The following is a 27,500-nucleotide window of genomic DNA, read 5'->3' as shown; positions in this document are numbered from 1 at the left end:
TAACACTCAATAGTGCACACTGTAAATAACACACTCAATAGTACACACTGTAAATAACAGCGAGTGGCTAGTGCACACTGTAAATAACACACACTCGCTAGAGCACACTGTAAATAACACACTCGCTAGTGCACACTGTAAATAACACACTCGCTAGTGCACACTGTAAATAACACACTCACTAGTACACACTGTAAATAACACACACTCGCTAGTGCACACTGTAAATAACACACTCGCTAGTGCACACTGTAAATAACACACACTCGCTAGTGCACACTGTAAATAACACACACTCGCTAGTGCACACTGTAAATAACACACTCGCTAGTGCACACTGTAAATAACACACTCGCTAGTGCACACTGTAAATGACACACACTCGCTAGTGCACACTGTAAATAACACACTCGCTAGTGCACACTGTAAATAACACTCAATAGTGCACACTGTAAATAACACACTCAATAATACACACTGTAAATAACAGCGAGTGGCTAGTGCACACTGTAAATAACACACACTCGCTAGAGCACACTGTAAATAACACACTCGCTAGTGCACACTGTAAATAACACACTCGCTAGTGCACACTGTAAATAACACACTCACTAGTACACACTGTAAATAACACACACTCGCTAGTGCACACTGTAAATAACACACTCGCTAGTGCACACTGTAAATAACACTCAATAGTACACACTGTAAATAACACACTCAATAGTACACACTGTAAATAACAGCGAGTGGCTAGTGCACACTGTAAATAACACACACTCGCTAGAGCAAACTGTAAATAACACACTCGCTAGTGCACACTGTAAATAACACACACTCACACTGATTTACATACATAGTCATTAGTTCAGTCATATAAACCTGCACAGAACATACACACACTAAACCACTCTGAGCGGATCGACTGGTGTGACTCGATTAGTTTTATCTCTGGCTTGAGTTTATTACACCCTTTGACACACAGAGAGCGGATATGAACTAAACTGAGTTTGACAAGCTGATGCCACTCGTATTTTACACTGATTGCGTTTCCTTCCTTCTTCTCAGTCAAACTCTGAGCCTGTGGATCCTCATTATCTCATGCTGAAGCTCTGGACACACACACACACACACACACACACACACAGCGGGCCAGTGCTCCTGCTCCACTGACCTGCCAGTTAAACCAGTTGAGACCACACCAGTAATGAGCCACTGGGGTTCAGTTTGGACAGCACAGATTAGCACTGGAGGATCAGCTCAGCTCGAGGCCTTCAGAAACGGACAGAAGATCCGCGAGCAACACTTTACGAGCCGGAGAGATTATTAAACCCCAGAGAGACGTCAGAAACACCCGCGGACGACACAAACACTCAAAAATATACAATTTGGTTCAGATGCTGATAAAGTGAGATGAAAATCTAATGCTTGTAATGTAAATCAGTGAGATCAGCAAACACTCATATTCATGCATCGTCTCGTTAAATGTAATCTCTGGAGAGTGAAAAACACTAAAATACAAAAACATATCTCAATATTTGAATCTAAAGTGGAAATTACAATGTTGAAGAACCAATTAAAAGTGGCAGAAAGTTTCTGACCACCAAACTTCTGTTTAATTAAAGGAAAGGCAGGTGTGTGTGAAATAATTGCCATACGCTGTGTTTCCCACGAGCCATCTGTTCAATCTCTCACACACACTGACTTCCCTTCGCTTAACTCCCTGTTTAAGGGCACTAACTAGTGTTCAACCAAACCCAGTGAGACGAGAGACATCTCGTGCACTATGAAAAATCACTAACACTTTATAATACTGTTCCTTCATAAATTAAGAACTACACAGGAACAAATGAGTAACACACGATTAACATTCTAATAACTGCTATTAACTAACAAGAAACTCTGATTAACGAATTAGTAAGTAATAGCGCTCAGTTGAATGAGGTAGTGTTACTACATCCTTCTAAAGGAACTACTACTTATTTGGATCAGTATTATAAAGTGAAAAGTAATAACTACCTAATATTGACTGAAGTCATTGAAAGATTCTTTTGAAGTTTTTGAATATTAATTCCTTCCGATGGATTTGGTGACACTTTAGTCATTACTAGTGTGTTCCCATGATCTTCACTTTATAATACTGATCCAAATTATTAGTAGTTCCTTTAGAAAGATGTAGTAACACTTGATTCATTACTAATGGGTTACCATTACCTTTTATTATACATTATGCATTATTAATATTAATTATGAACCTGTATATAGTGATGATTTTAAAAGTGTTACCGAAAAATCATGTTCTTCCTCAGTGTTTCTGTCTCGATTTCCAGCACTAATCTCTAAACATTCTTAAATCAAGATACAGTTACTGGAGAAGAAGCAAAATGACTGAAGATAACAAAAACAAAAGAAGTGAGTTGGTGCTTAGAACACGAATAAACGCGTCTCTCGTGATGAACACGGCATGTGTGAGACACACAGATCTCAGAAGCTCTTTATAAAGCCTCTGAACACCAGAGATGCTCCTCAGTCTGAACATCAAGACCTGTTTCTTCATCATCCTCTGGAGTCTCACCCCCACAATACTGTCAACTCAAGGCCAAACCACACATTACATCAACTGTTTTGCTTAATATTTAAATATAATATATAAGAAAATAATGGAATTAATGTGACAAAATCCTTCAACTATAAAACAAAATTCAAATTCAGCAGTAGAGCAGCTCTACAGAAGACAGAAGTGTCATTATTCTATACAAAGAAACTAGCATTATAAAAGGTTACATTCTTTGTAGCATTCCAGTAGTTTTTACTATCAGTATGTGGACTTAATCAATGTAACACTTTTAAACGTTTTTATCAATGTAACACTTTTATACGCTTTTATCAGTGTAACACTTTTATATTCTTTTATCACTGTAACATTTTCTGCATACTTGTATCAATGTAACATTTTTATAGGCTTTTATCAATGCAACACTTTGATATGCTTTTATCAATGTAACACTTATACATGTATCAATGTAACACTTATATGTATATCAATGTAACACTTTTATCAATGTAACATTTATATGCTTTTATCAATGTAACTTTTATATATACTTGTCAGAGGTGGAAAGTCCAGGTTCAGAAAGTAAAAGTCCTCCTCAGTATTTTGTTCCAATCACCTGGATTTGCTAATTAGCACAGTTTTTCAGCCAGGAGATAGAGCTAATTAGTGAAATCAGCTGGCTAAGTTCATGGGTGGAATAAACATATGGCAGGAGTTTTACTTTCTGACCCCTGGACTATACACCTCTGATACTTGTATCAATGCAACACTTTTATACGATTTTATCAATGTAACACTTATACGTGTATCAATATAACACTTTTATATGCTTTTATCAATGTAACATCTGTGCTTTTATCAATGTAACACTTTTTTAATATACTTTTAATAATGTAACTTTTATATATACTTATATCAATGTAACTTTTATATGCTTTTATAGAATGTGGCCAAATATTTACGTGTCAATCAATCAATCAATCAATCAATCAATCAATCAATCAATCAACACACAGACACAACACAAACACTGAAACCTCCCGTCTGTGAACAGTCAATCAGATTTGAGGATCAGAACTAACTGTTGAATAGAGTTTGTGTTTACCAGCATCCAATCACAATACAGAATCTGAACCATCTGTTTCAAAAATGAATAAAACATCTACAAAAACACGCAAAGCTGTGAAGTCTGACATAATAACCGCTGAATATAAACTGAGCATTTACATGGATGGAAAAATAACAAGAACAAAAACCTATTTTCAAAGCGCTAACGATCAAATGGAGAATCTCACAAAGGAACATGAAACTCATGGAAATGAGAATCAGATGAAAAAAACAAGAGTTTCTTCACAAAAGGTTTAGGAGTCAACGTTTCTTCAGAATCACTTTAATCCCACACAAACTCAAAACAACACATGAATATTAACGTGTTCAGCAATGGCGTCCACACGGACTCTTCCTAAAGAACTTCATCTGCGATGGATCATGGCTCAAATGCTCTCTGAACAGATGTTTGCAGCTGCTTATGAACAGATTACTGATGCGGTTTTGCAGTATGGATGAATACAGCATCACTGCACGTCTAGTTGAGTATCTAACAAGATAAAAATATGCCTTTTTAATCACAAGAAGCCCAAAAGCTGATGACTTTTTAAGTCTAGGATAAAATATGTCTTCTGCCAACAGCAGATTCAATCATCTCACGAGAGGAGGCCGTGGCTTCAATTATATCCACACCTCTGGCAATGAAGGAGAAACATTTTCCTGGCAAAAAATGCTTTCTTACTTAGTATTTTTGTCTTGTTTCCAGTTCAAATATCTAAAAATTCTTAAAACAAGATGCCTTTGTCTTGTTTTCTAGGGAAATAAATTAAATTCAAGCGAGTTGTTGCTAATAAAAAGCTATATTATCTGCCAATGTGGTAAGAAAAACATTCTTAATTCAAACAGAAACAAGATTATTTTTCTTTCCCCATTGGCTGATAATTTTGCTTGTTTTAAGCAAAAACTCACTTCATTTTGATTTATTTCCCCAGAAAACAAGACATAATATCTTATGGCATTTTACTCATCTAGTAAATGCATCTTAAGAATGTTTAGATATTTGGACTGGAAACAAGACAAAAATACTGAGTAAGAAAAGCATTTGTTGTAGTGTTCCTAATGGATCTGAACACTGGCGCCTATAAATCGTGTCTGAAGCTGAAGACGGGATTGAGATACGATTGTCCTCTGAGATCATCAGCCAGAGAACGCCTGAAGAATGTTGGCGTGATTTTACAGAGTGAATCTGAAGGGCGTTCATGCAAAATGCTTCACTTAAAAAGCCTCTTTAAAGAGTCCATCTTCACAAGAGCTCCGGCGCTTCATGTTGAAAGGAAAAACACTACAACTGCACTGCAAAAGTGTTGTATATTCATGAAGGCCGGAGTGCTGAACGATTCCTTTAACTTCCTCAGAGTCAACGCGTGTATGTGATAAACTCTAATCAATCACTAAACAATCCCGACAGCTCACGCCACTGAAAGCTTCGGTCACTAAACACTTCTTCTTCTTGCTCATCGTATAAAGACACTAAACTAGGGGTGTAACAATATATCATGTCACAATATGTGGATAGTTCACCCAAAATGAAATTATTGTGTGTGAAGAAATTCAAGTTTTCAGAGTTTTAGTGTCAGTACTACATTAAACTACTATATACTGTATAATGTTGAATATAATGTATAATAATGCAATGGGGGAATAATGGGGGAATATTAGTGGGTCCTGAAAATGCCACATGTCTGATGTTACCAGTAAAAAGTGGCCAACATTATTTTAAATATATCTAGTCAGTGAAAGAGCACAAGCATATTCGTCTAAAATAATTCTGTTTTTCAGCTTCAGCTTCAGAATCATGAATATTGTTATTCTGGCGTCTCTATTGTCCTGTGCTTTGGGTTTCAGCACCGAGTCCAAAAGCCTGTTCATTTACACACACAATGTAAAAAACAAATTTAGCATTTTAATCAACAGGACATTTTTTGTTAACCTTTTATCATACGTTTTTGAGTATCGCAATAATATGTGACTCTGGATCACAAACCCAGTCACATGACATGTCACACGGGTATATTTGTGGAAATAGCCAACAATACATTGTATGGGTCAAAATGAGCGATTTTTCTTTTATCTCAAAAATCATTAGGATATTAAGTAAAGATCATGTTCCATGAAGATATTTTGTAAATTTCTTACCGTAAATATATAAAAATAATAATAATTTGTGAGTGAATGCAGCACAATCGCCAACATAAATGCACAACTTTAAAGGAGATTTTCTCAATGTTTCGATTTGTTTGCACCCTCAGATTCCAGATTTACAATAGTTGTATCTCGACCAAATATCTCGCCCTATCCTAACAAACCACACATCAATGGAAAGATTATTTATTCAGCTTTCAGATGATGCATACATCTCAATTTCAAAAAATGTACCCTTGTGACTGTTCCAGGGTCACATATATCGTATTGAGAGTTCAGTATCGTGATATGTATCGAATCGTGACATGAGAAAAGCATATTCGTCTAAAATAATTCTGTTTTTCAGCTTCAGAATCCTGAATATTGTTATTCTGGCGTCTCTATTGTCCTGTGCTTTGGGTTTCAGCACCGAGTCCAAAAGCCTGTTCATTTACACACACAATGTAAAACCAAATTTAGCATTTTAATCAACAGTATATTTTTTGTTAACCTTTTGTCCTGGAGTAATGCAATAATCGATCATGTATTGTGAGTATCGGGATATGTATCGGATCGTGACATGAGGGGATTGTTACACCACTACACTAAACCAAACGAACTCTGTCCATATATAGAGGAATAATTCAAGTAAACATCAAACCAGTGGTTTGTGATGAAGTGAGCTCAGGGTTAGTATGAGTGTCAGTGGTTATAGGGTTTGATCTCATCACAATCTCAGTCGGTGTTTGTGGATAGTGTGAGTGAACTCACCGAGCACGGAGAGCTCGCAGGACGCCGAGATGTTCTGGTGTTTGTTCTGAGCGACGCAGGTGTAGACTCCCGAATCGTCGTCCGTGACACTGAGGATCAGGAGGTTGCTACCGCTCAACAGAGAGTATTTCTTCGATCTGAGAGAGAATCAGTCACAGAGACACACCATCAGTCTTTACTTCAACAGCTGAGGCATTCCCAGAAGATATGAGGATTTCCTCGGACACGTCTGAGAGAGAATGAGAACGCAAACGCTACAGCTGAAGCCAGTCACTCGGATTTTCTGCTCTCATTTCAAGCTTTAATAAAAGTTTATTAGTATAGAGATCAGCTGCCAAAAGTTAATAACATTTTACTATTCAGTTAGAAATTAATACTTTTATTCATCAAGGATGCATTAAAGACAGTAATGGCACCATCATATTGATCTGATATGCTGATTTTGCATACCCCGGTCAGAGCACTTAGGTCCACTGACCAGTTGCTTTTAGACTGTCCAAGATCCAGACTGAAGACCAGAGGGGACAGAGCTTTTTCAGTAACAGGTCCTAAGCTCTGGAGTTCTCTTCCTCTCAGTATTAAAGCAGCTAGCTCTATCGAGAAATATAAATCACTTTTAAAAACTCATCTTTTTGCACTGGCTTTTAACGAAAGCTGAGCTGTGATATTCTTAATATTGTTTGTAACCATGGTTTTATTTGTTGTTTGTTTTTATTATTTTTAGATTTTTTTTCTTCTTTTTTCTTCTTTCTTTTCAGTTAATTGTTATGCTTTCTATTTTATGCTGTTACCTGTATCTGTACAGCACTTTGGGGCAGTAGTGACTGCTTGTAAATGTGCTTTATAAATAAATTTTGACCTTGACCTTGACAGTAAAGACATTTATAGGGCTCTATTTTAACGATCTGAAACGCAAGTAGCAAACGCGAAACGCAAGTAACTTTGTGGGCGGGTCTCGGGCGCTGTTGCTATTATACCGGCGGGATAAATGACTCTTGCGCTCGACGCAAATCTAAAATGTGTTGGTCTGAAGTAGCTTCATTACTCATAGGTGTGGTTTGGGCGTAACGTGAAATAAACCAATCAGAGCGTCATCTCACATTCCCTTTAAGAGCAGGCGCGCTTGTTCCATGGCGGATTGCTATTATAACGGCGGATTTGCCAGGAGCGGTTCACAGCCGAGGAGAGCGACGTTCTCGTCAGGGCCGTAAAACACAGAGAAGTGACATTGGGGATGGAGAAACACACCCAGATTAGCTTCGGTTAAACAGGCGTATGATAATTTGGGTAAATGTGTAAGCTAGATTTATGCCTATTTTTCACATCTTCATGGACACAACAATGATTTCCCTCGTGTGGAATATTTTTCCTTGTAATAATGTATGATTTTCTAAAAATGAAAACTGCTGCTTCTGTGTAGATGAGAGAAGCAAAGTGTGTGTGTGTTGTGCACACGTTACATTATGGGCAAGCATGCGCCCTTAAAACAGCATCTGAATAACATGCGCAACGCGCCACTGACTTTAGACGAGGTTTCTCCTGGTCTGTGGCGGAATTGTTTTCTGAAACTGCAAAATAGCACCAGGGAACGTTTGCGCCGGAACACGCCTCCTCTTTTCCCTGAACCGCCCCGGGAGCGCAAGTTCATTCCCTAATTTACCGACGTGCGTCTGTGGAGGGAAGAGTCCGCTGTGCGTCGGGTGCAAAGTCAATTGCGCTGGGTGCAAGATAGGGCCCATAATGTTACAAAAAATTATTTGTCAAATAAATGCTGTCAAAGAATCCTGAAAAATAAAATGTATCACGGTTTCCACAAACATATGAACTGTTTTCAACACTGATAATAATCATAAATGTTTCTTGAGCATCAAATCATCATATTAGAGTGATTTCTGAAGGATCATGTGACACTGAAGACTGGAGTAATGATGCTGAAAATTCACAGGAATAAATTACACTTTACTGTATATTCACATAGAAAACAGCTGATTTACACTGGAATAATATCTCATAATTTGTACCGTATTTTGATCAAATAAATGAGCAGAAGGGACATTAATAATAAATAAATAAATAAATAATATATTCATATAGAAAACAGCTGTTTTACATTCTAATAGTATTTCACATTTTTACTGTATTTTTAATCAAATAAACGCAGCCTTGGCTAGTGTAAATATAATGTATTTATCAGCAGTGTTTATAGTTGTGTTCCTCATGATGTGTGTGTGCTCCTCATGATGTGTGTGTGCTCCTCATGATGTGTGTGTGCTCCTCATGATGTGTGTGTGCTCCTCATGATGTGTGTGTGCTCCTCATGATGTGTGTGTGCTCCTCATGATGTGTGTGTGCTCCTCATGATGTGTGTGTTCCTCATGATGTGTGTGTTCCTCATGATGTGTGTGTTCCTCATGATGTGTGTGTTCCTCATGATGTGTGTGTGCTCCTCATGATGTGTGTGTTCCTCATGATGTGTGTGTGCTCCTCATGATGTGTGTGTGCTCCTCATGATGTGTGTGTTCCTCATGATGTGTGTGTTCCTCATGATGTGTGTGTGCTCCTCATGATGTGTGTGTGTTCCTCATGATGTGTGTGTGTTCCTCATGATGTGTGTGTGTTCCTCATGATGTGTGTGTGCTCCTCATGATGTGTGTGTGCTCCTCATGATGTGTGTGTGCTCCTCATGATGTGTGTGTGCTCCTCATGATGTGTGTGTGTTCCTCATGATGTGTGTGTGCTCCTCATGATGTGTGTGTGTTCCTCATGATGTGTGTGTTCCTCATGATGTGTGTGTGCTCCTCATGATGTGTGTGTTCCTCATGATGTGTGTGTGCTCCTCATGATGTGTGTGTGCTCCTCATGATGTGTGTGTGCTCATCATGATGTGTGTGTTCCTCATGATGTGTGTGTTCCTCATGATGTGTGTGTGTTCCTCATGATGTGTGTGTGCTCATGATGTGTGTGTGCTCCTCATGATGTGTGTGTGCTTCTCATGATGTGTGTGTGCTCTTTATGATGTGTGTGTGTTCCTCATGATGTGTGTGTGTTCCTCATGATGTGTGTGTGCTCATGATGTGTGTGTGCTCCTCATGATGTGTGTGTGTTCCTCATGATGTGTGTGTGTTCCTCATGACGTGTGTGTTCCTCATGATGTGTGTGTGCTCACCTGCTCTGGACGAGCTCGGTTCCTCGCATCCAGTGGAAGGACGGGTTTGGAAACCCGGAGGCGGAACATTCCAGAACCGCATCTGTTCCCTGAAGAGCCGAAACCTTCTGAGGTCTCTGGAGGAACACCAGACCTCTCGCCACTCCAGGCTCTGCTCGACACACACACACACACACACACACACACACACGCGTTAGATTACACACATACATGCATCTGATTGTTTATTCTCGCTCTGGTCAGGAAGCTTCGTCTCTGGAGGCGCATATGAATGTATACTGCAAAACATGATGTTCTTCCTCTGTATTTTCATCAGTACAAACATCTTAATATCTTCAGTCATTCTGCTTCTCCGGTAAATGTATCTTGATTCAAGAATGATTCTTGAATTCAAGATATTAGTGTTGGAAAACAAAACACTAACACTAACGGTGCGTGTCCACTACAGCGGCTAAACTCTAATGGCTAATGTGTTAATAACATAGATTATGTTTGATCTGTTTTTTTCAACACACGGATAATATAATCATCAGAGAGCCACACGATTACATTTGGAAATAGACAAGCTTTGTTTCTAAATGCCACAAGCAAAGATATCCTGTCAATTTTATACACTTTTGTAAACCTAGCCAGTAAAATCACAATGAACACATCCACACTGAAATATTTAACATATATATAACAACTGCAAAGCGTCTCATTTGTAAAATAAAATTATTTGCGCACAAAATCTATCCTGGAGATCCAGAGTTCTAACGAGAGCACAAGTTGAATTTGCTCACCGAGTTGCTCTGGCGTCGAGTAATGAAGCTCATTAAATATGCCCCTCGATCTGAGCTGCACCAATCACAGCGGGTTATCTGATAGAGGCGGGCCAGAGGCGAGATGACGACAGCGCTGTGACGTCGAAGTCATTAGTAAACATTGCAAGATGGCTCTGGATGAACACCAGTTGTTTGAAACGGCTTTGGCCGCTACAATGAGCGAGTTAGACTTGGCTTTTTATCTAAAAGAGGAACAGACGCCGCTCGAATCCTTCCTTTGCAAGAAGGGCGTTTTTGCTGTTTTGCCGACCGGATACGGCAAGAGTCTAATCTACCAGTTAGTGTTATCCAATTGCGTGCAGTGAGATTTTCATTAGTTGACGCCAGACCATTAATCTTTCAGATTTGGGTCTGGATTTCCAGGCGACACAAAATCCAGCATAAACTCTATTAAAATATTTTTAAACTCTCAAGACAGACGTCACAACCCGAACCTCACAGCGATTGGCTGCCGACCGTTTTTCGCTTGATATTTGCATAAATTCGAGAACTGCCCAACCTTTTGACACTCTCAAAACTCTCAATCCCACAATGCACTGCACGAGCGTGAAGCTCGACTTCCATAGGAATTAATTAAAAACGTTCGTTCCGCTCCGCTCGCGCAGTGCCAGTAGACACACACACACACACAGAACTAGAGTCCTTTTGATGCAGTTGTTTCTCGTCTAGTCTCTGCATGTCTGTGACCTCTGAACTCTCAGGGTAAATCGAGCACAGTTTTCCTCCTGTACGCCTGCAGGAGCGTTTCCTCCCAGAATGCCCTATTTCAGTCCGTCTGGGCCTTTAGAGACGCTTCCCATCAGATCCACCGTTCGGCAGTCAGAAAACACACCAGTCAGTTCTGGCTGGAGGGGATTCACTCTTTCCCATAGTTTCCCATCTAACACTCCAGGAACAGCTTCAGTCCATCATCACACACCTGATCACACCTGAGAGCGATCAATCCCATCAGATCAATCTCCTCTTCCTCTCTGAGGTCTTGTCCACACTTGTTATTATTTATTTTTCTGTATCATCTCAGTGAGCTTTTGTGAGGGTTTACACCACTGCCACTGTTGCCTTGGCTTTTGTCTTGCTTAGTTGGGGACATTTGATATTCAACAATATTATTGATCTGCCTTACTTAGGGTGGACGATGATGCAATTTTCTTCTGGAAACAAACTTTGTTGTATTATTTTAATGTTATCAATGTGAAGCTGCTTTGATACAATCTGTATTGTAAAAAGCGCTATATAAATAAAGGTGACTTGACTTGACTACACATGCGCTGTAAGGTGAATTTAGTGAATTTAGTGCCTGAAAACGCTAGTGTGGACGGAGAGCATTTTTAAACGAAAACGCCGTTTTCATATGTATCTGGATTAATGTAGACGTTAATGTAGGATTAATGTAGCCTGAGACTCCAGACTCTCCACCATCAGCATCAACTACATTTAACATGATTCACCTGTTCCTAAGTCATCATCTCTGTTGTTCATGGAGTTATTCATTTAGCAGAAGCTTTTATCTAAAGCAACTTTAGAAATGTTCAAACACAAAATATGCTGAATGACAGTCAGTGAATGCAGGTGATTCTGGCACGAAGATGGGACCGACATTCATGAGAGAACAGCTGAAATTAGAGATGGAGATTGTCTCATTAAACCAAATGTGTAGTTGCTATAATCATGCCAACAGTTTAACATATATCTCAGCAGGGTTCAGCTGAAACTGACAGCAGAAAACACATTCACCCTCAACGCAAGAAACGGAGTTTGTGCATTAACAAGCATTTTCATGCATGTGTTTCAAGCCCAAAAAAAAAAAACTTAAATCAGGAGCGACAGCATTTTTCCTGATTTCTGGTCTTGTTTAAGGAGAGCATTAGTAGAATATAAAGGAGACTGGAATCATTAGCAGGACGCTGAGGTCACTGACTCAAACTCGACTAACGAGTCATTGATTCTCGTACATTGATCAACGGAAATGTCAGAGCTGCAGAAATCATTTACGGAAAATGACTGATATTTGAGCACTGATAAGCTTTAGCTACACTTTCATTTGTTATCGTAAACATTCCATTCACTGGATGAAACAAAATACACATTAACATGATTTGTTCAAATATAAACTGTAAATACACTATATTGCCAAAAGTTTTGGAACAACTTTAATGACATCCCATTCCTGATCCGTGGAGTTTAATATGGACCCTTTGCCGCTATAACAGCTTCAACTCTTCTGGGAAGGCTTTCCACAAGGTTTAGGAGTGTGTTTATGGGAATTTTTGCCCATTCTTCTAGAAGCGCATTAGTGAGGTCAGGCACTGATGTTGGATGAGAAGGTCTGGCTCTCAGTCTCCGCTCTAACTCATCCCAAAGCTGTTCTATCTGGTTGAGTTCAGGACTCTGTGCAGGACAGTCCAGTTCCTCCACACCAAACTCCTCATCCATGTGTTTATGGTCCTGCTCTGTGCACTGGAGCGCAGTCATGCTGGAACAGGAACATCACCAGACTCTTCACACAAAGTTGGGAGCATGAAATTGTCCAAAATGTCTTGGTCTGCTGAAGCATTAAGAGTTCCTTTCACTGGAAATAATGGGCCAAGCCTTGAAAAACAACCCCACACCATAACCCCCCCTCCACCAAACAACCCCACACCATAATTTCACACTCCACCAAACTTTACACTTGGCACAATGCAGTCAGGCAAGTCCCATTCTCCTGGCAACAGCCAAAACCAGACTCGTCCATTAGTTTTCCAGACAGAGAAGCATGATTCGTCACTCCCCAGCAAGCAATAGCCGTCATTTCACAGTCTAGGTTAACTATAGACCCGATATAGTCCGGCTAAGAGTAACACACTTCTAGCCAAAATAACCTTGAATTTGGTTACATGTCACTTTTGCCAAAATAACTTGCGAGATGTATGATATTCCATCATGTAAGCAAAGTAAAAAGTGATTACAAGGTGTTTGGTTTCTGTCACGGTTGATGAATTCACTGACTCTTCCTTGCGCTGTGTTTATGTGTGTGCATGTGTGTGTGTGTGTGTGTGTGTGTGGGCGTGGTCGCTGATGATCCTCCGGGAGAATCAGCGCCAGCTGATTCTAATCACCAGCGCCTATTTATTCTCACCTCTTGCGTCTTGTGTTCGTCAGATTGTTTTGTGGGATGATTCCCTGTGCAGTGTCTGTTCCTCCTCGTGTCTCTGTGTTCCAGTCTGTTCTTCATGTGAGAGATTCATCGTTGTGGATTACCGTTGTTTGTCTGAGTTCCAGTCTTCACGTCATCTCATCACTCCGGGATTTACTTCACTCTTCTGATGACCAAGTTGCTTTATTGCAATCCTGCGCTACCAACCAGACTGTGACAGTGTTTCATCCTTTGAGTCTGTTTCTGATATTCATCCATTGAGTCTGGTTCCTGATATTGTTCTCAATAAACCAGTTTTACTTGCTATTGCCTCTTCTGTGCTCTTTGCCGTGACAGTTTCATTTCTTCACTCATTTAATTTCCTTGTTATCTAGTTGTTGACTAGTCTATTCTTGGGCGACGGTTTAGACGTCTATAAAATTTTCACTGACAGCTCAAATTTTGCCTTGTTTTAGCCTAGTCGTCTGGGCTGTGTTTGGACTTCTAGTAGACGTATTTTAAATGCAAAATTGCTTGCTAGGTCCAAAGAACATGTCTCCACCGCACTAGAGTCCAGTGGCGGCCCGCTTTACCCCACTGCATCCCATGCTTTACAGCACTGCATCTCACGCTTTACTCTACAGCATCCCATCCTTTACACCACTGCATCTCACGCTTTACCCCACTGCATCCCACGCTTTACACTATTGCATCCCATGCTTTACTCCACTGCATCCCACACTTTACACTATTGCATCCCATGCTTTACCCCACTGCATCCCACGCTTTACACTATTGCATCCCACGCTTTACACTATTGCATCCCATGCTTTACTCCACTGCATCCCACACTTTACACCACTGCATCTCACGCTTTACCCCACTGCATCCCACGCTTTACACTACTGCATCCCATGCTTTACTCCACTGCATCCCACGCTTTACACTACTGCATCCCATGCTTTACACCACTGCATATCACGCTTTACACTACTGCATCCCATGCTTTACACCATTGCATCCCACGCTTTACACTACTGCAGCCCATGCTTTACTCCACTGCATCCCACACTTTACACCACTGCATCTCACGCTTTACCCCACTGCATCCCACGCTTTACCCCACTGCATCCCACGCTTTACACCACTGCATCCATCGCTTTACACCACTGCATCCCACACTTTACCTCACTGCAGCCCATGCTTTACTCCACTGCATCCCACACTTTACTCCACTGCATCCCACACTTTACCCCACTGCATCCCACACTTTACACCACTGCATCCCACGCTTTACACCACTGCATCCATCGCTTTACACCACTGCATCCCACACTTTACCTCACTGCAGCCCATGCTTTACTCCACTGCATCCCACACTTTACCCCACTGCATCTCACGCTTTACCCCACTGCATCCCACGCTTTACACCACTGCATCCATCGCTTTACACCACTGCATCCCACACTTTACCCCACTGCATCCCACGCTTTACACCACTGCATCTCATGCTTTACACCACTGCATCCCACACTTTACCTCACTGCATCCCACGCTTTACACCACTGCATCCCACGCTTTACACTACTGCATCCCACGCTTTACACCACTGCATCTCACGCTTTACCCCACTGCACCCCACGCTTTACACCACTGCATCTCACGCTTTACACCACTGCATCTCACCCTTTACACCACTGAATCTCACGCTTTACACCACTGCATCCCACCCTTTACACGACTGCATCCCGCGCTTTACCCCACTTCATCCCACGCTTTACACCACTGCATCCCACACTTTACACCACTGCATCTCACGCTTTACCCCACTGCATCCCACGCTTTACACTACTGCATCCCACGCTTTACACCACTGCATCTCATGCTTTACACTACTGCATATCACGCTTTACACTACTGCATCCCATGCTTTACTCCACTGCATCCCACGCTTTACACTACTGCATCCCACGCTTTACACCACTGCATCTCATGCTTTACACTACTGCATATCACGCTTTACACTACTGCATCCCATGCTTTACTCCACTGCATCCCACGCTTTACACCACTGCATATCACGCTTTACACTACTGCATCCCATGCTTTACTCCACTGCATCCCACGCTTTACACTACTGCATCCCATGCTTTACACCACTGCATCCCACGCTTTACCCCACTGCATCCCACGCTTTACACTACTGCATCCCACGCTTTACACCACTGCATCTCATGCTTTACACTACTGCATCCCACGCTTTACCCCACTGCATCCCACGCTTTACACTACTGCATCCCACGCTTTACACCACTGCATCCCACCCTTTACACGACTGCATCCCGCGCTTTACCCCACTTCATCCCACGCTTTACACCACTGCATCCCACACTTTACACCACTGCATCTCACGCTTTACCCCACTGCATCCCACGCTTTACACTACTGCATCCCACGCTTTACACCACTGCATCTCATGCTTTACACTACTGCATATCACGCTTTACACTACTGCATCCCATGCTTTACTCCACTGCATCCCACGCTTTACACTACTGCATCCCACGCTTTACACCACTGCATCTCATGCTTTACACTACTGCATATCACGCTTTACACTACTGCATCCCATGCTTTACTCCACTGCATCCCACGCTTTACACCACTGCATATCACGCTTTACACTACTGCATCCCATGCTTTACTCCACTGCATCCCACGCTTTACACTACTGCATCCCACGCTTTACACTACTGCATCCCATGCTTTACTCCACTGCATCCCACGCTTTACCCCACTGCATCCCACGCTTTACACTACTGCATCCCACGCTTTACACCACTGCATCTCATGCTTTACACTACTGCATATCACGCTTTACACTACTGCATCCCATGCTTTACTCCACTGCATCCCACGCTTTACACCACTGCATATCACGCTTTACACTACTGCATCCCATGCTTTACTCCACTGCATCCCACGCTTTACACTACTGCATCCCATGCTTTACACCATTGCATCCCATGCTTTACACCACTGCATATCACGCTTTACACTACTGCAGCCCATGCTTTACACCACTGCATATCACGCTTTACACTACTGCATCCCATGCTTTACTCCACTGCATCCCACGCTTTACCCCACTGCATCCCACGCTTTACACTACTGCATCCCACGCTTTACACCACTGCATCTCATGCTTTACACTACTGCATATCACGCTTTACACTACTGCATCCCATGCTTTACTCCACTGCATCCCACGCTTTACACCACTGCATATCACGCTTTACACTACTGCATCCCATGCTTTACTCCACTGCATCCCACGCTTTACACTACTGCATCCCATGCTTTACACCATTGCATCCCATGCTTTACACCACTGCATATCACGCTTTACACTACTGCAGCCCATGCTTTACTCCACTGCATCCCACACTTTACACCACTGCATCTCACGCTTTACCCCACTGCATCCCACGCTTTACACCACTGCATCCATCGCTTTACACCACTGCATCCCACACTTTACTCCACTGCATCCCACACTTTACACCACTGCATCTCACGCTTTACACCACAGTGCTTGACTTACTGAGACTTGTTAAAGCACTTGTATACTGTCGCCCTCTTGTTGGTCTGATTGATTCTATTGTTCTCCTCATTTGTAAGTCGTTTGGGATAAAAGCATCTACTAAATGATTAAACGTAAATGTAAAAATGATCCAGCGAGACTCACCCGGTAGGACTCTCAGGTCGGCGTCTGTGCCGGTGCGGGAGCTTCCGGGATTCTCCGCCAGGCATCGGTACGTGGCCGAGTCGGGCGGCTGAACCCTGCTGACCTGCAGTGACCCCGAGGGCAGGATGACCACTCTGCTCTCGGGGTCAAAGGTCAAGGGCAGGTCCTCCCGGTTCTTCTGCCAGCGCACCACAGGCATGGGCTCCCCGGTGACCTCACACCGCAGAAGAGCAGTGTCACCCAGGTGTGTGGAGACCGACTCCGTGGGGACGACCACTCGCAGAGGACCTGAGGGAGAACAGCAGAGACACAAGACATAAGGTGTGTGTGAGTGTGTGTGTGTGTGTGTGTGTGTGTGTGTGGTGTGTGTGTGTGTGTGTGTGAGTGTGTGTGTGTGTGTGTGTGTGTGTGTGAGTGTGTGAATGTGTGTGAGTGTGTGAATGTGTGTGTGTGTGTGTGTGTGTGAGTGTGTGTGAGTGTGTGTGTGTGTGTGTGTGTGTATGTGAGAGTGAGTGTGTGAATGTGTGTGTGTATATGTGTGAGTGTGTGTGTGTGTGTGTGTGTGTGTGTGTGTGTGTGTACACAAATACATTCACTTGTATTTGCTTGCTTCATTCCGTTCTGATGTCACAATAGTTTATGTTACAGTTTAAAGACTTTTTGTAGCAGTACATAAATAAATAAATAATTGACACAATTTATTCTGTTTTAGGTAATTTCGATAGCTATATGTTTTTTTGTATGTGAAGAATGCACATGTCATGATGCAAACCATGTGATATATTTCTCTTTACTTCTGCGAACTGTACATGAAGCTGGATCATCTTTAGATGTGGACTCAAGTTCAGAAAAGCACATTCACAACTGGACTATGACCTCAAGTGGACTTGAATAACCAAAAAACATCCCAAACATGAGCTCATTAACATATGACCGCCCACATTTAAATATCAACACCTGAATATTCAGTAACATTATTGATTTCATTGCACTGACACTATCAGATAAGAACAAAACTTGAACTGAATTATATGCCACTTCTGAGTAAAAATAACTTATAAATAAATAATAATAAAAAAAATATATATATATAATATATAAGCGGTTGAAGTCTCAGAGGACGGAGATCTTGCTAATAACATTCATGACTGTGTGTTTATGTGGTCTGAGCCCCGCATTACACAAACTCACAGGGGAACAACAATTATTTCTCAGCTTTTTGCCAACAAACTGTGTTGCCGGAGTCCTGCATCTTATCGCAGTGATTATTGTTAACATCATTCCCTTAACTGCCTCCAATTACACTCAGCATGTGTGTGTTAACTGAACAGCCTCGGGTCACACACACACACACACACACACACACACACACACACACACACACAAAGCCTTATATAACCTCTGATTATCAGCATCAGAACATAAACAAGGTCAAACAAGGGAATATGAAACAGATTGAGGCTAATATATATATAAATGATTATCACTTACAGTCTAATCATGAGATCTGAAAACTAGCAAATGAAGAGACGACTGTAACGGCATTCTGTCATCATTACTCACACTCGAGTCTTTCTTCTGCTCATACCATTCACATGTTTGGGGAGAGTGAGATTTTATCTTACTTTATGAAAGAAATTAACACTTTTATTCATCAAGGACACATTACATTGAACAAAACTAGCAGGAAAGACCTTTATAATGTTACAACAGTTTCTATTTCTGTTCATTAGAGCTTCTATTCATCAAAAAAATCCTGGGGAAAAAATGTATGACGGTTTCCACATAAATCTGAAGCAGCTCAACTGTTTTCAACACTGATAATAATCATAAATGTTTCATATCAGAGTGATTTCTGAAGGATCATGTGACACTGAAGACTGGAGTAATGATGCTGAAAATTCAGCTTTGATCACAGGAATAAATTACACTTTACTATATATTCACATAGAAAACAGATGATTAACATTATAATAATATTTCACTGTTTTTACTGTATGTTTGATCAAATAAATATACAAATACAGGACTCAAATATGTATACACACACACACACACACACACACACACAACATCAAAAACTTCTCACAAAAATGTGTATTAAGACAATGAAGCAGACGCAGGAGGACTGGAGGTGCTGGAAGCGACTCATAATCTCACACGCATGTTATGAATGTGCTGAATATGAGCGTTTCCTGCGCTGATGAGGGACACATTGTGGCCTGTGATTACAGAACTTCATTATCTGCTCTCATTAAGAGGGTGTTCATATGCAAATTAATGGAGAGAGCGTTTAAATCTAATTAACAGAGAGAGAGAGAGAGAGAGAGAGAAATGAGGAGCGCAGCAGAGGAATTATTCAGCTCTGCATTCCCAAAATAGAGGAATAAAACAGGAGGGATGTGTATGTGTGTGTGTGTGTGTGTGTGTGTGTGTGTGTGTGTGTGTGTGTGTGTGTGTGTGTGTGTGTGTGTGTGAGAACGACAGCAGAGAGAGGAAACTCAATCGACTCCCACAGTCGTCCCTCTTGCTGAAGGTGCTGTAAATCATTTCAGTTGTTTTACTAACTTCATTCTCACAGCTTTTCTTTAAATCTCACATTAGGAAAAAAAGTGACTAAACCTCGACCTGAGTGTGCAGGATGATTGACCGGAAGTGAACGTTTCTGATTGGCTACATACACTCCCACTGACACTCCTATGCTGGTCACACATAAAATAAATAAATAAATAAATAATAAAATAAAATAAAATAAAATAAAATAAAATAAAATAAAATAAAATAAAAGTAAATAAAAGTAAATAAAAGTAAAGTAAAAAAGTAAAAAAGTAAAAAAGTAAAAATAAAATAAAATAAAATATTTTTAAAAAGTTTTTTTTTTTAAATAAAAAAATAAAATGAAATATTTTTAAAAATTGAAATAAAATCAAATAAAAACAATGAAATGAAAGCTAACTGAAGAACTAGATCTTCCTGCTGAATGGAGACAGAAGCGATTAGAGGAAGAGGACGATGATGAAGGCTCACAGCAGAGATGGATGACTAAACTAATCTCTTCCTCATGAATTACACCTGGAATCATTTGTCATGAATTAGACAGATCAATGCAGTGAAAGAGCCACAGCATCTCAGAGTTTCAGTCTTCAGGAATCAAACCAGCACTGACTGATTCTCTCACATCTCTGCACAATCCACCAGCTCGTTCCCTCGTTCCCTCGTTCCCTCAATCCCTCGTTCCCTCGCTCCCCGCGTCACGCGTCTAACACGCTTCACGCGTCTAACACGCTTCACTAAACACGGCCTCCGCTAATGTCACAAACGCTGAGTCACCGTTAGCGGCCCGTCAAAGACATTCACATTCAGAGCTCGTCCGTTCAGTGTTTGATGTGTGTCTGCACTTCAATTACAAGCACAGAATGACCCAAATATTTAAATATGCTAAAAACATTTGCATTTCGCTTTGAAAACCTGTTTCAGGGAAAATACAGACGAGGTAATTATCGTGAGGAAGGTCGTGCCGGCGGCACAAAGTCAAACAAACGGCACTCTCTGTATGACTGTTTAACAATGATTTCTACATTTATCCGCCGTGATTATGCCAGTATTTTATCCGGTCGACACAAAGGCCAAGACCTCACAGACTAATTAAGATGCAATCTAACGACCCACAATGCTTTGCTCTCGCCGGCCCACCTGCTAACATGCCCGTCATCTCAGCATCTCTGCTAATCACAGGCTTTTCTCTGTTGTCATTGCTCTGCTAATTGGCCGTGCGGACGGGTCGTAATCTGTCAGTCAGCGGTTACGCTGAGCCTCATTAGCGAGCCGCTGTATGCTAACTAATTTAACAGGAAGTCAACAACCCACTGAAGGCAATCAAAGAACGGATTCTGTCGATTCAGATGGACGGTGGGCTGTTAAAACTAGACGGATGCCTCTGGAGTTTGTAAAAGCTCCTCTATTGTGCTATTTTAAAGGCTGCTAATGTTGTTTAGCGTCTCCTACAACAGGTTCACACGCATCTAAGTCAAAAACACTTTAATGTCCTCATAATCTCCACTGCAGCATCAGCTCTTTCCTCTCAGTGTCTGAAACACTTCAGTCTCTCTAAACCCCGCCTCTCTGAGAGCTGCTCTGCTCTGATTGGTCGGATGGCCCAGTCTGCTGTGATTGGGCAGAAACCAAACGCTCATTATCATATCTGAATCTGATAGTCAAAATTACAATATAAAGTCCAAATTTTAACTTAAGACTTAAAAAGTTAAAACTGGCAAAAATGTGACAAAAAGTTGAAATTATGACAATGAGATGAAGTCAAAATTTTGACTCAAAAAGTCATAATTCTGACATTATGGTTGAAAATTTGAGTCAAAATTCTGATACAAGTCATAACTATGATATACAAAGTCAAAACTAACTTAAAAAGTCAAAAGAATTCTTCTGACTGAACACGTAAAAAGTCAAAATTGCGACAAAATGTTGATATTATGACACTGAGTCATAATAAGACATAATTTAAGACATAATTATGAATGATATAAAAAGATAAAACTGCCTTAAAAGTCAGAATTATGACATAAAATGATGACTTAAAATGTATGACATTAAATTGGCTTGAAAGATCATATATGACATTAAAATGTCATTTCAACTTTTTTTTCTCATATTTTCAACATTTTATCCTAATTTTGACTCTTTAATCATAATTATGCCTTAGCATGTCATAATGTTTGATTTATTTTACTTTTTATCTCCTGATTATTACTTTGTGTGTATAATAACGATGACTTTATGTCTCGACACACAGTGATACGAACAGTGAGTTTTACCGTATCAATCTCATCAGAGTGGATTTGCTTTGTTCTTCTCGACATGAACAACACGAACCAAACTCTTCCAGTCTCAGATAAACTAGTGTTTGAGGGCGGGGCTTAGAGACGCTGCTCAGCCAATGGGCTGGCATTATGCAAATGAGTTATAAACCTATATAGAGAGCCTAAGTCCCTCCCCTTCCGGTGGACCACCATGGGACCTTATTTCGGAAAAATATTGTATGGTAGTCAATGGCGAGAGACAACAAATATTTTGATCTCGTTTGAATTGTGCCCTGATTTACACATATGATGTTTGTCAATTTAAAAGATACATTTTAAAGTAAAAAAAGTCGCAGTTTGATGTAAAACTGTTGAGGTATAAGACTGTGAAAATACGTAATTACAGAGACTACAAACCCAAAAGGCGCAGGTGTGACGTCATACCTTTTCTCTCATTGAATGAAGCTAACTTTACTGAAGCTAACGTCTGTCTGTTTCTATAGTCTTACGTTATAATCGTAACGTTACGCCGTCATGCCTGAGTGTTTTGTACCAGACTGCACATGTTGGTGACGTACATAGTGCGAGACGAGAGATGTAGTTCATTGACCGATTTTCACATAAAACTAAATGTTTCTCTTCTGTTTTATGACAAACTGCGACTTTCTTGACTTTCATAATTATCTTTTAAATTGACAAACATCATATGTGTAATTCAGGGCACAGTTCAGACGGTTGTCTCTCGCCATTGACTACCATACATATTTTTTCCGAAATAAGGTCCCATGAGCCGGAAGCGGAGGGGCGGGACTTAGGCTCTCTATAGACTCAGCAGGAAGTGAGACTGAATTACTGATGACTCATAAAATTTCGTCTCATAAAACTCACTTCTTTAGACTTGCTTATATGTGATTTTGTAGTGTACTAGTATATTGTATATCATGTATATTGTATTTTTAATATTGTATGTTTAGTTTATTGTTTTGATGTTTTTATCTCTCTTGTAATTTATGCATTTACTTTTTACCTTTACACTGTTTGCTTTTCTGTGTAAAGCACTTTGAGAAGTAATATTTAAATGCGCTATATAAAATAAAGTTTATTATTATTATTATGAATGTAACAATATTATCATAAATAATCGGTTAAATGCAACAATAAGGCATGAAGATATAACATTAACATCATGATGTTCTGAAAAGCCGCTTTGAAATCGTGTGCATTGTGCAAAAAAAAAAAAAAACACTTTACAATTTCTTTTGACTTGTTCTATAAATCATGTCGGAATGAGCCCAGAAAAAACTCAGATCTGTCACTGAAAATGAATCAAATGTTCTGCAATCGGCGGATCCTAAAACAGCCCAGATCTGGTCTAAACGAGCAACTGAGTTTCTGTTCGGCCTCATTACTCAGAATAAAACATCTCTTCTCCTCTGAGTTAAACTTCAGACGGTAATGATCTTCATTACAAGCCACAGAGCGATGAACGCGAGGTCATCGAGCGTGATGGAAACCTTCAGTCCAGCTCATCGCAGCGATAAAGCAGCAGAAACTGGAACACGCATGACGAGAGGAAATGGGTCATACGGAGAAACAAAAGAGTGTGTTCATGACATCAAGAGGACCAGCGCTTGACTTCTGCTGACGGAGAGAATCAGACAGAAACATCATGAAGCGCAGCGGGTCTGCATGTCAAAACACACAGTAATTGGGCCAGACAGAGAGACACACACACACACACACACACACACAGTTCTACACTGCAGGATACACATGCATTATCATACGAGTCTCTTCAGAAAATCATCCTGAATGCAAATAATAAACCATTTATGCATGTTTAGACAGTAATGATATCAGCCGTGAGATGGCTGGAGAAAACACTTCTTTCAGAGCTTCTGTTCATGTCAGAGCGTTTGAAATCAATATCGTTCATATACATTAGAACGCATTTTACTCTTCAAATGCATAAGCATGAATATAGTTTTACGTATGAAGTGTTGTAAAATGACTTTAAGGCGAGACACTACAGACAAAAGCATTGTTTGTTTTTTTTTCCCCTCAATTATACTTCTGTAAAATGCATTTATTTTCTCTTTCCTACACTCACACACACATTTTATTCTTCATACTGCATTTTGTTTATAATCATGCACGTACACGCAATAATTCTGAAGTTAAAATAAAATGACAAAAAAAAAAAAAATGTTTAATGTGTTTGTAGAGCAAAAGCTTATAGACAAAAGAAAAGAGGGTTTGGAAAAGAACGTTTTCATTGCAGCATGAAAAAGAGATTGAAGCTGTTCATCATCATCATTTATTCATATGAGTTTTAGGATAAGTTCATTCAAGTAAAATGAATATATTTATTTCAGAGTAATATTGGTGTTGTTTTGGTGTTGTTTTGTTAAAAAATAATAAATATGTTTCATAAATGTAGACTGAGCAGTCATGAGTTTCATACTGGTTATTCTCATATTATATGTTCTTATAAATTTCATCCAATTATATATTTTCTCATAAATATTGATTAAAAAAATATATTTTCTTGTATCACATTGCTTTTTGCTGTAGTTCTTGAAAGAATCAATTTTTTTTTAAATTAATAAACAGGGGGTAAATGAAGTAATAGCATGGTAAAAACATGGTAACATTTAAAACTTTGATTAATTTGTGCACTTTGAGAAGTTACTGATTAGATACAATATGGTTTTAGTTGAAAAATATTAAGAAATGACTGTTTTATAAGCTCACGTTCCACCAAAGGTGTATAGAGTTTGTGGGACTGACATGAAGTTCTGATATTGCGAGCCCAGGAGAGACGCGGAAGCTTTCAAACACATCGACATCAACAAATCGCTCAAACACTTGCTTTAATCAGCACTTCTGAGACGCGCCGCTTGGGAACTGAAAGAATAAGAGATTAATGCTTACACTCAGAAAATATGTGTGTGTGAATGGTGTGTGTGTTTCATGATTCTTCCAGCGATGGCTTTAATGAGTCCAGTGTATCGGATCATCAGTCACTAACTCTAACTAAAGCTCGACTGGGACAGAACATGCTTTTTACATCAGACTCTCTCGAAACATCAAATACTGTAACTGTGTATTAATTATGATTAGAGTCGCTAATGTTTAATACAGCATGTCAAGATAAAACGAGTCTAACTTCAAGAAACATGTCAATGCCTAAGAAACGAGTCTGATTTGGGTCCTGTGAAATACATATAGAGGTTAAAAAAAGAATATATTAATAATAATATTATTGTATTTATTATTATTATTTAATATTTAAATACAATATTAATAATAATCTTTATAATAATTATTTATCATTTCACATAATTGATAATATATTACTATTTAATATTATATTATTATTGTTAACATTATTTAAAAATGTACTGTATAGTATCATTATTATAAATTTAATTTTACATTATTTTATTTTTACATTATTATTACAATTTAATATTTTATGTTATTTAATATTTAATACAATAATAATCATGGTAATATATTATTTCGTATTATTTATAATATATTAATATATTTAATATATTATCATTAACATTAATAATATTATTATTTTATATATTATATTTAATATTATTTCTAAATATTATTATAATTATATTTAATATTTTATAATTTTTATATTATTATTATTGATATTTAGTATTTCATAATATTCAATATAATACAAATAATATTTAATAATATTAATAGTATTATATTAATATATTTAATATTGTATTGTTATTGGTGATAATATTATTTAGTATTTTATATTTAAGAATATTATTTTATATATAATATTTCACAATTATTTCTAATATTCATTCATATTATTAAATTTCATTATTAATCTCATACTGAGATTATTCAGTTAATACTGCTGCCAAATTGAACGCTCATATCCTAATGAAAACAACAGATGTGCAGAATCCCGCTCCGACCTGGACAGTAAAGCACAGACCAATAACATGTTATTAATTCATAAAAAAAAACGATGAATGTTGCTTGAGGAAAGCAATAGGTGAGAGACACGCTGCAGGTCAACATGCTTTGATGATCAAAGGCCAGATCTAGTTTCAGTGTGAATCCAGACAGCAAACATCCACAAAGCATCAGGAGCTTCATCTGCACAAAGACACAGTGATGTGGAAAAGAGAATAAGGAATAAGAGATGGGAGAGACGGGAAAGACGGGTGAGACGGGAGAGAGAGTAATTACTCCCGGCCCGTGCCGGATAAAAGCCTCACGCTCCTCTCCTTCATCACACACTCTCATCAGCCCTGAAATATTCATGTGGAGTGGATGATGATGGAGGCTGACTGTCTGTCTGTCTATCAGTCCGTCTGTCTATCTATCAGTCTATACTATATTGCCAAAAGTATTGGGGACACCCCTGCAAATCATTGAAATCAGGAGTTCCAATCACTTCTATGGCCACAGTTGTATAAATCAAGCACTAGGCAAAAAGACGCTTCTACACACATCTATGAATGAATGGGTCGCGGGTGCTTGGTGAACTTGTTTACTGGTAACTTGCTTGTTGGACTCACTGGCTTATGTTAATTTAGCCTATTCAGCCTCCCAGGTATATGTTCTTTATGCTATTGTGTAGCTGAATAACTGTTAGTGTGTTGCGTTAACACACCGGACACCTACTCAGCCTGTTGTTCTGTGTGCTACTGTGTAGTTGAATAACTTGCCTTTCCAGATTAAATCTATCTATCTATCAGTCTGTCTCTCTGTCTGTCTGTCTGTCTGTCTGTCTTTCAGTCTATCTGTCTGTCAGTCTATCTGTCTGTCTCTCTGTCTGTCTGTCAGTCTATCTGTCTGTCTCTCTGTCTGTCTGTCTTTCAGTCTATCTGTCTGTCTCTCTGTCTGTCTGTCTGTCAGTCTATCTGTCTGTCAGTCTATCAGTCTGTCTCTCTGTCTGTCTATCCGTCTATCCTATCTATCTATCTATCTATCTATCTATCTATCTATCTATCTATCTATCTATCTATCTATTCATCTATCTATCTATCTATCTATCTATCTATCTATCTATCTATCTATCTATCTATCTATTCATCTGTCTATCTTTATGTCTGTCTATCCATCTGTCTATATGTCTGTCTGTCTATCTGTCTGTCTATATGTCTGTCTGTCTGTCTGTCTGTCTGCATCACCTTCAGAGACTCCACACGGAGAGAGAGAGTGTCGTCCGTCACACTGAGGATGAACAGTTCTAGTCCCTGATTCACCCATGAGTAATAGTTATGATGA

The 27,500-nt window shown here is 39.5% G+C and overlaps 1 protein-coding gene across 1 annotated transcript in view; it reads right to left on the bottom strand.

Moving 5' to 3' along the window:
- Nucleotides 1-27,500, bottom strand: part of dcc (DCC netrin 1 receptor) — a gene marked incomplete at its 5' end in the record, with an annotated part of 138,759 nt that overhangs the window by 106,618 nt on the left and 4,641 nt on the right. The window contains 3 exons of the mRNA XM_084114287.1: nucleotides 6,554-6,690; nucleotides 9,720-9,870; nucleotides 17,407-17,694. Of these exons, the coding sequence (XP_083970413.1) occupies nucleotides 6,554-6,690; nucleotides 9,720-9,870; nucleotides 17,407-17,694 (576 nt within the window). The remainder of the gene's footprint in view (nucleotides 1-6,553; nucleotides 6,691-9,719; nucleotides 9,871-17,406; nucleotides 17,695-27,500) is intronic.

This window comes from Abramis brama, assembly GCF_963993115.1.
Source record: "Abramis brama genome assembly, chromosome: 5".
NCBI classification, from domain to species: Eukaryota; Metazoa; Chordata; class Actinopteri; order Cypriniformes; family Leuciscidae; genus Abramis; species Abramis brama.
This window is presented reverse-complemented; position numbering and strand designations above follow the sequence as displayed.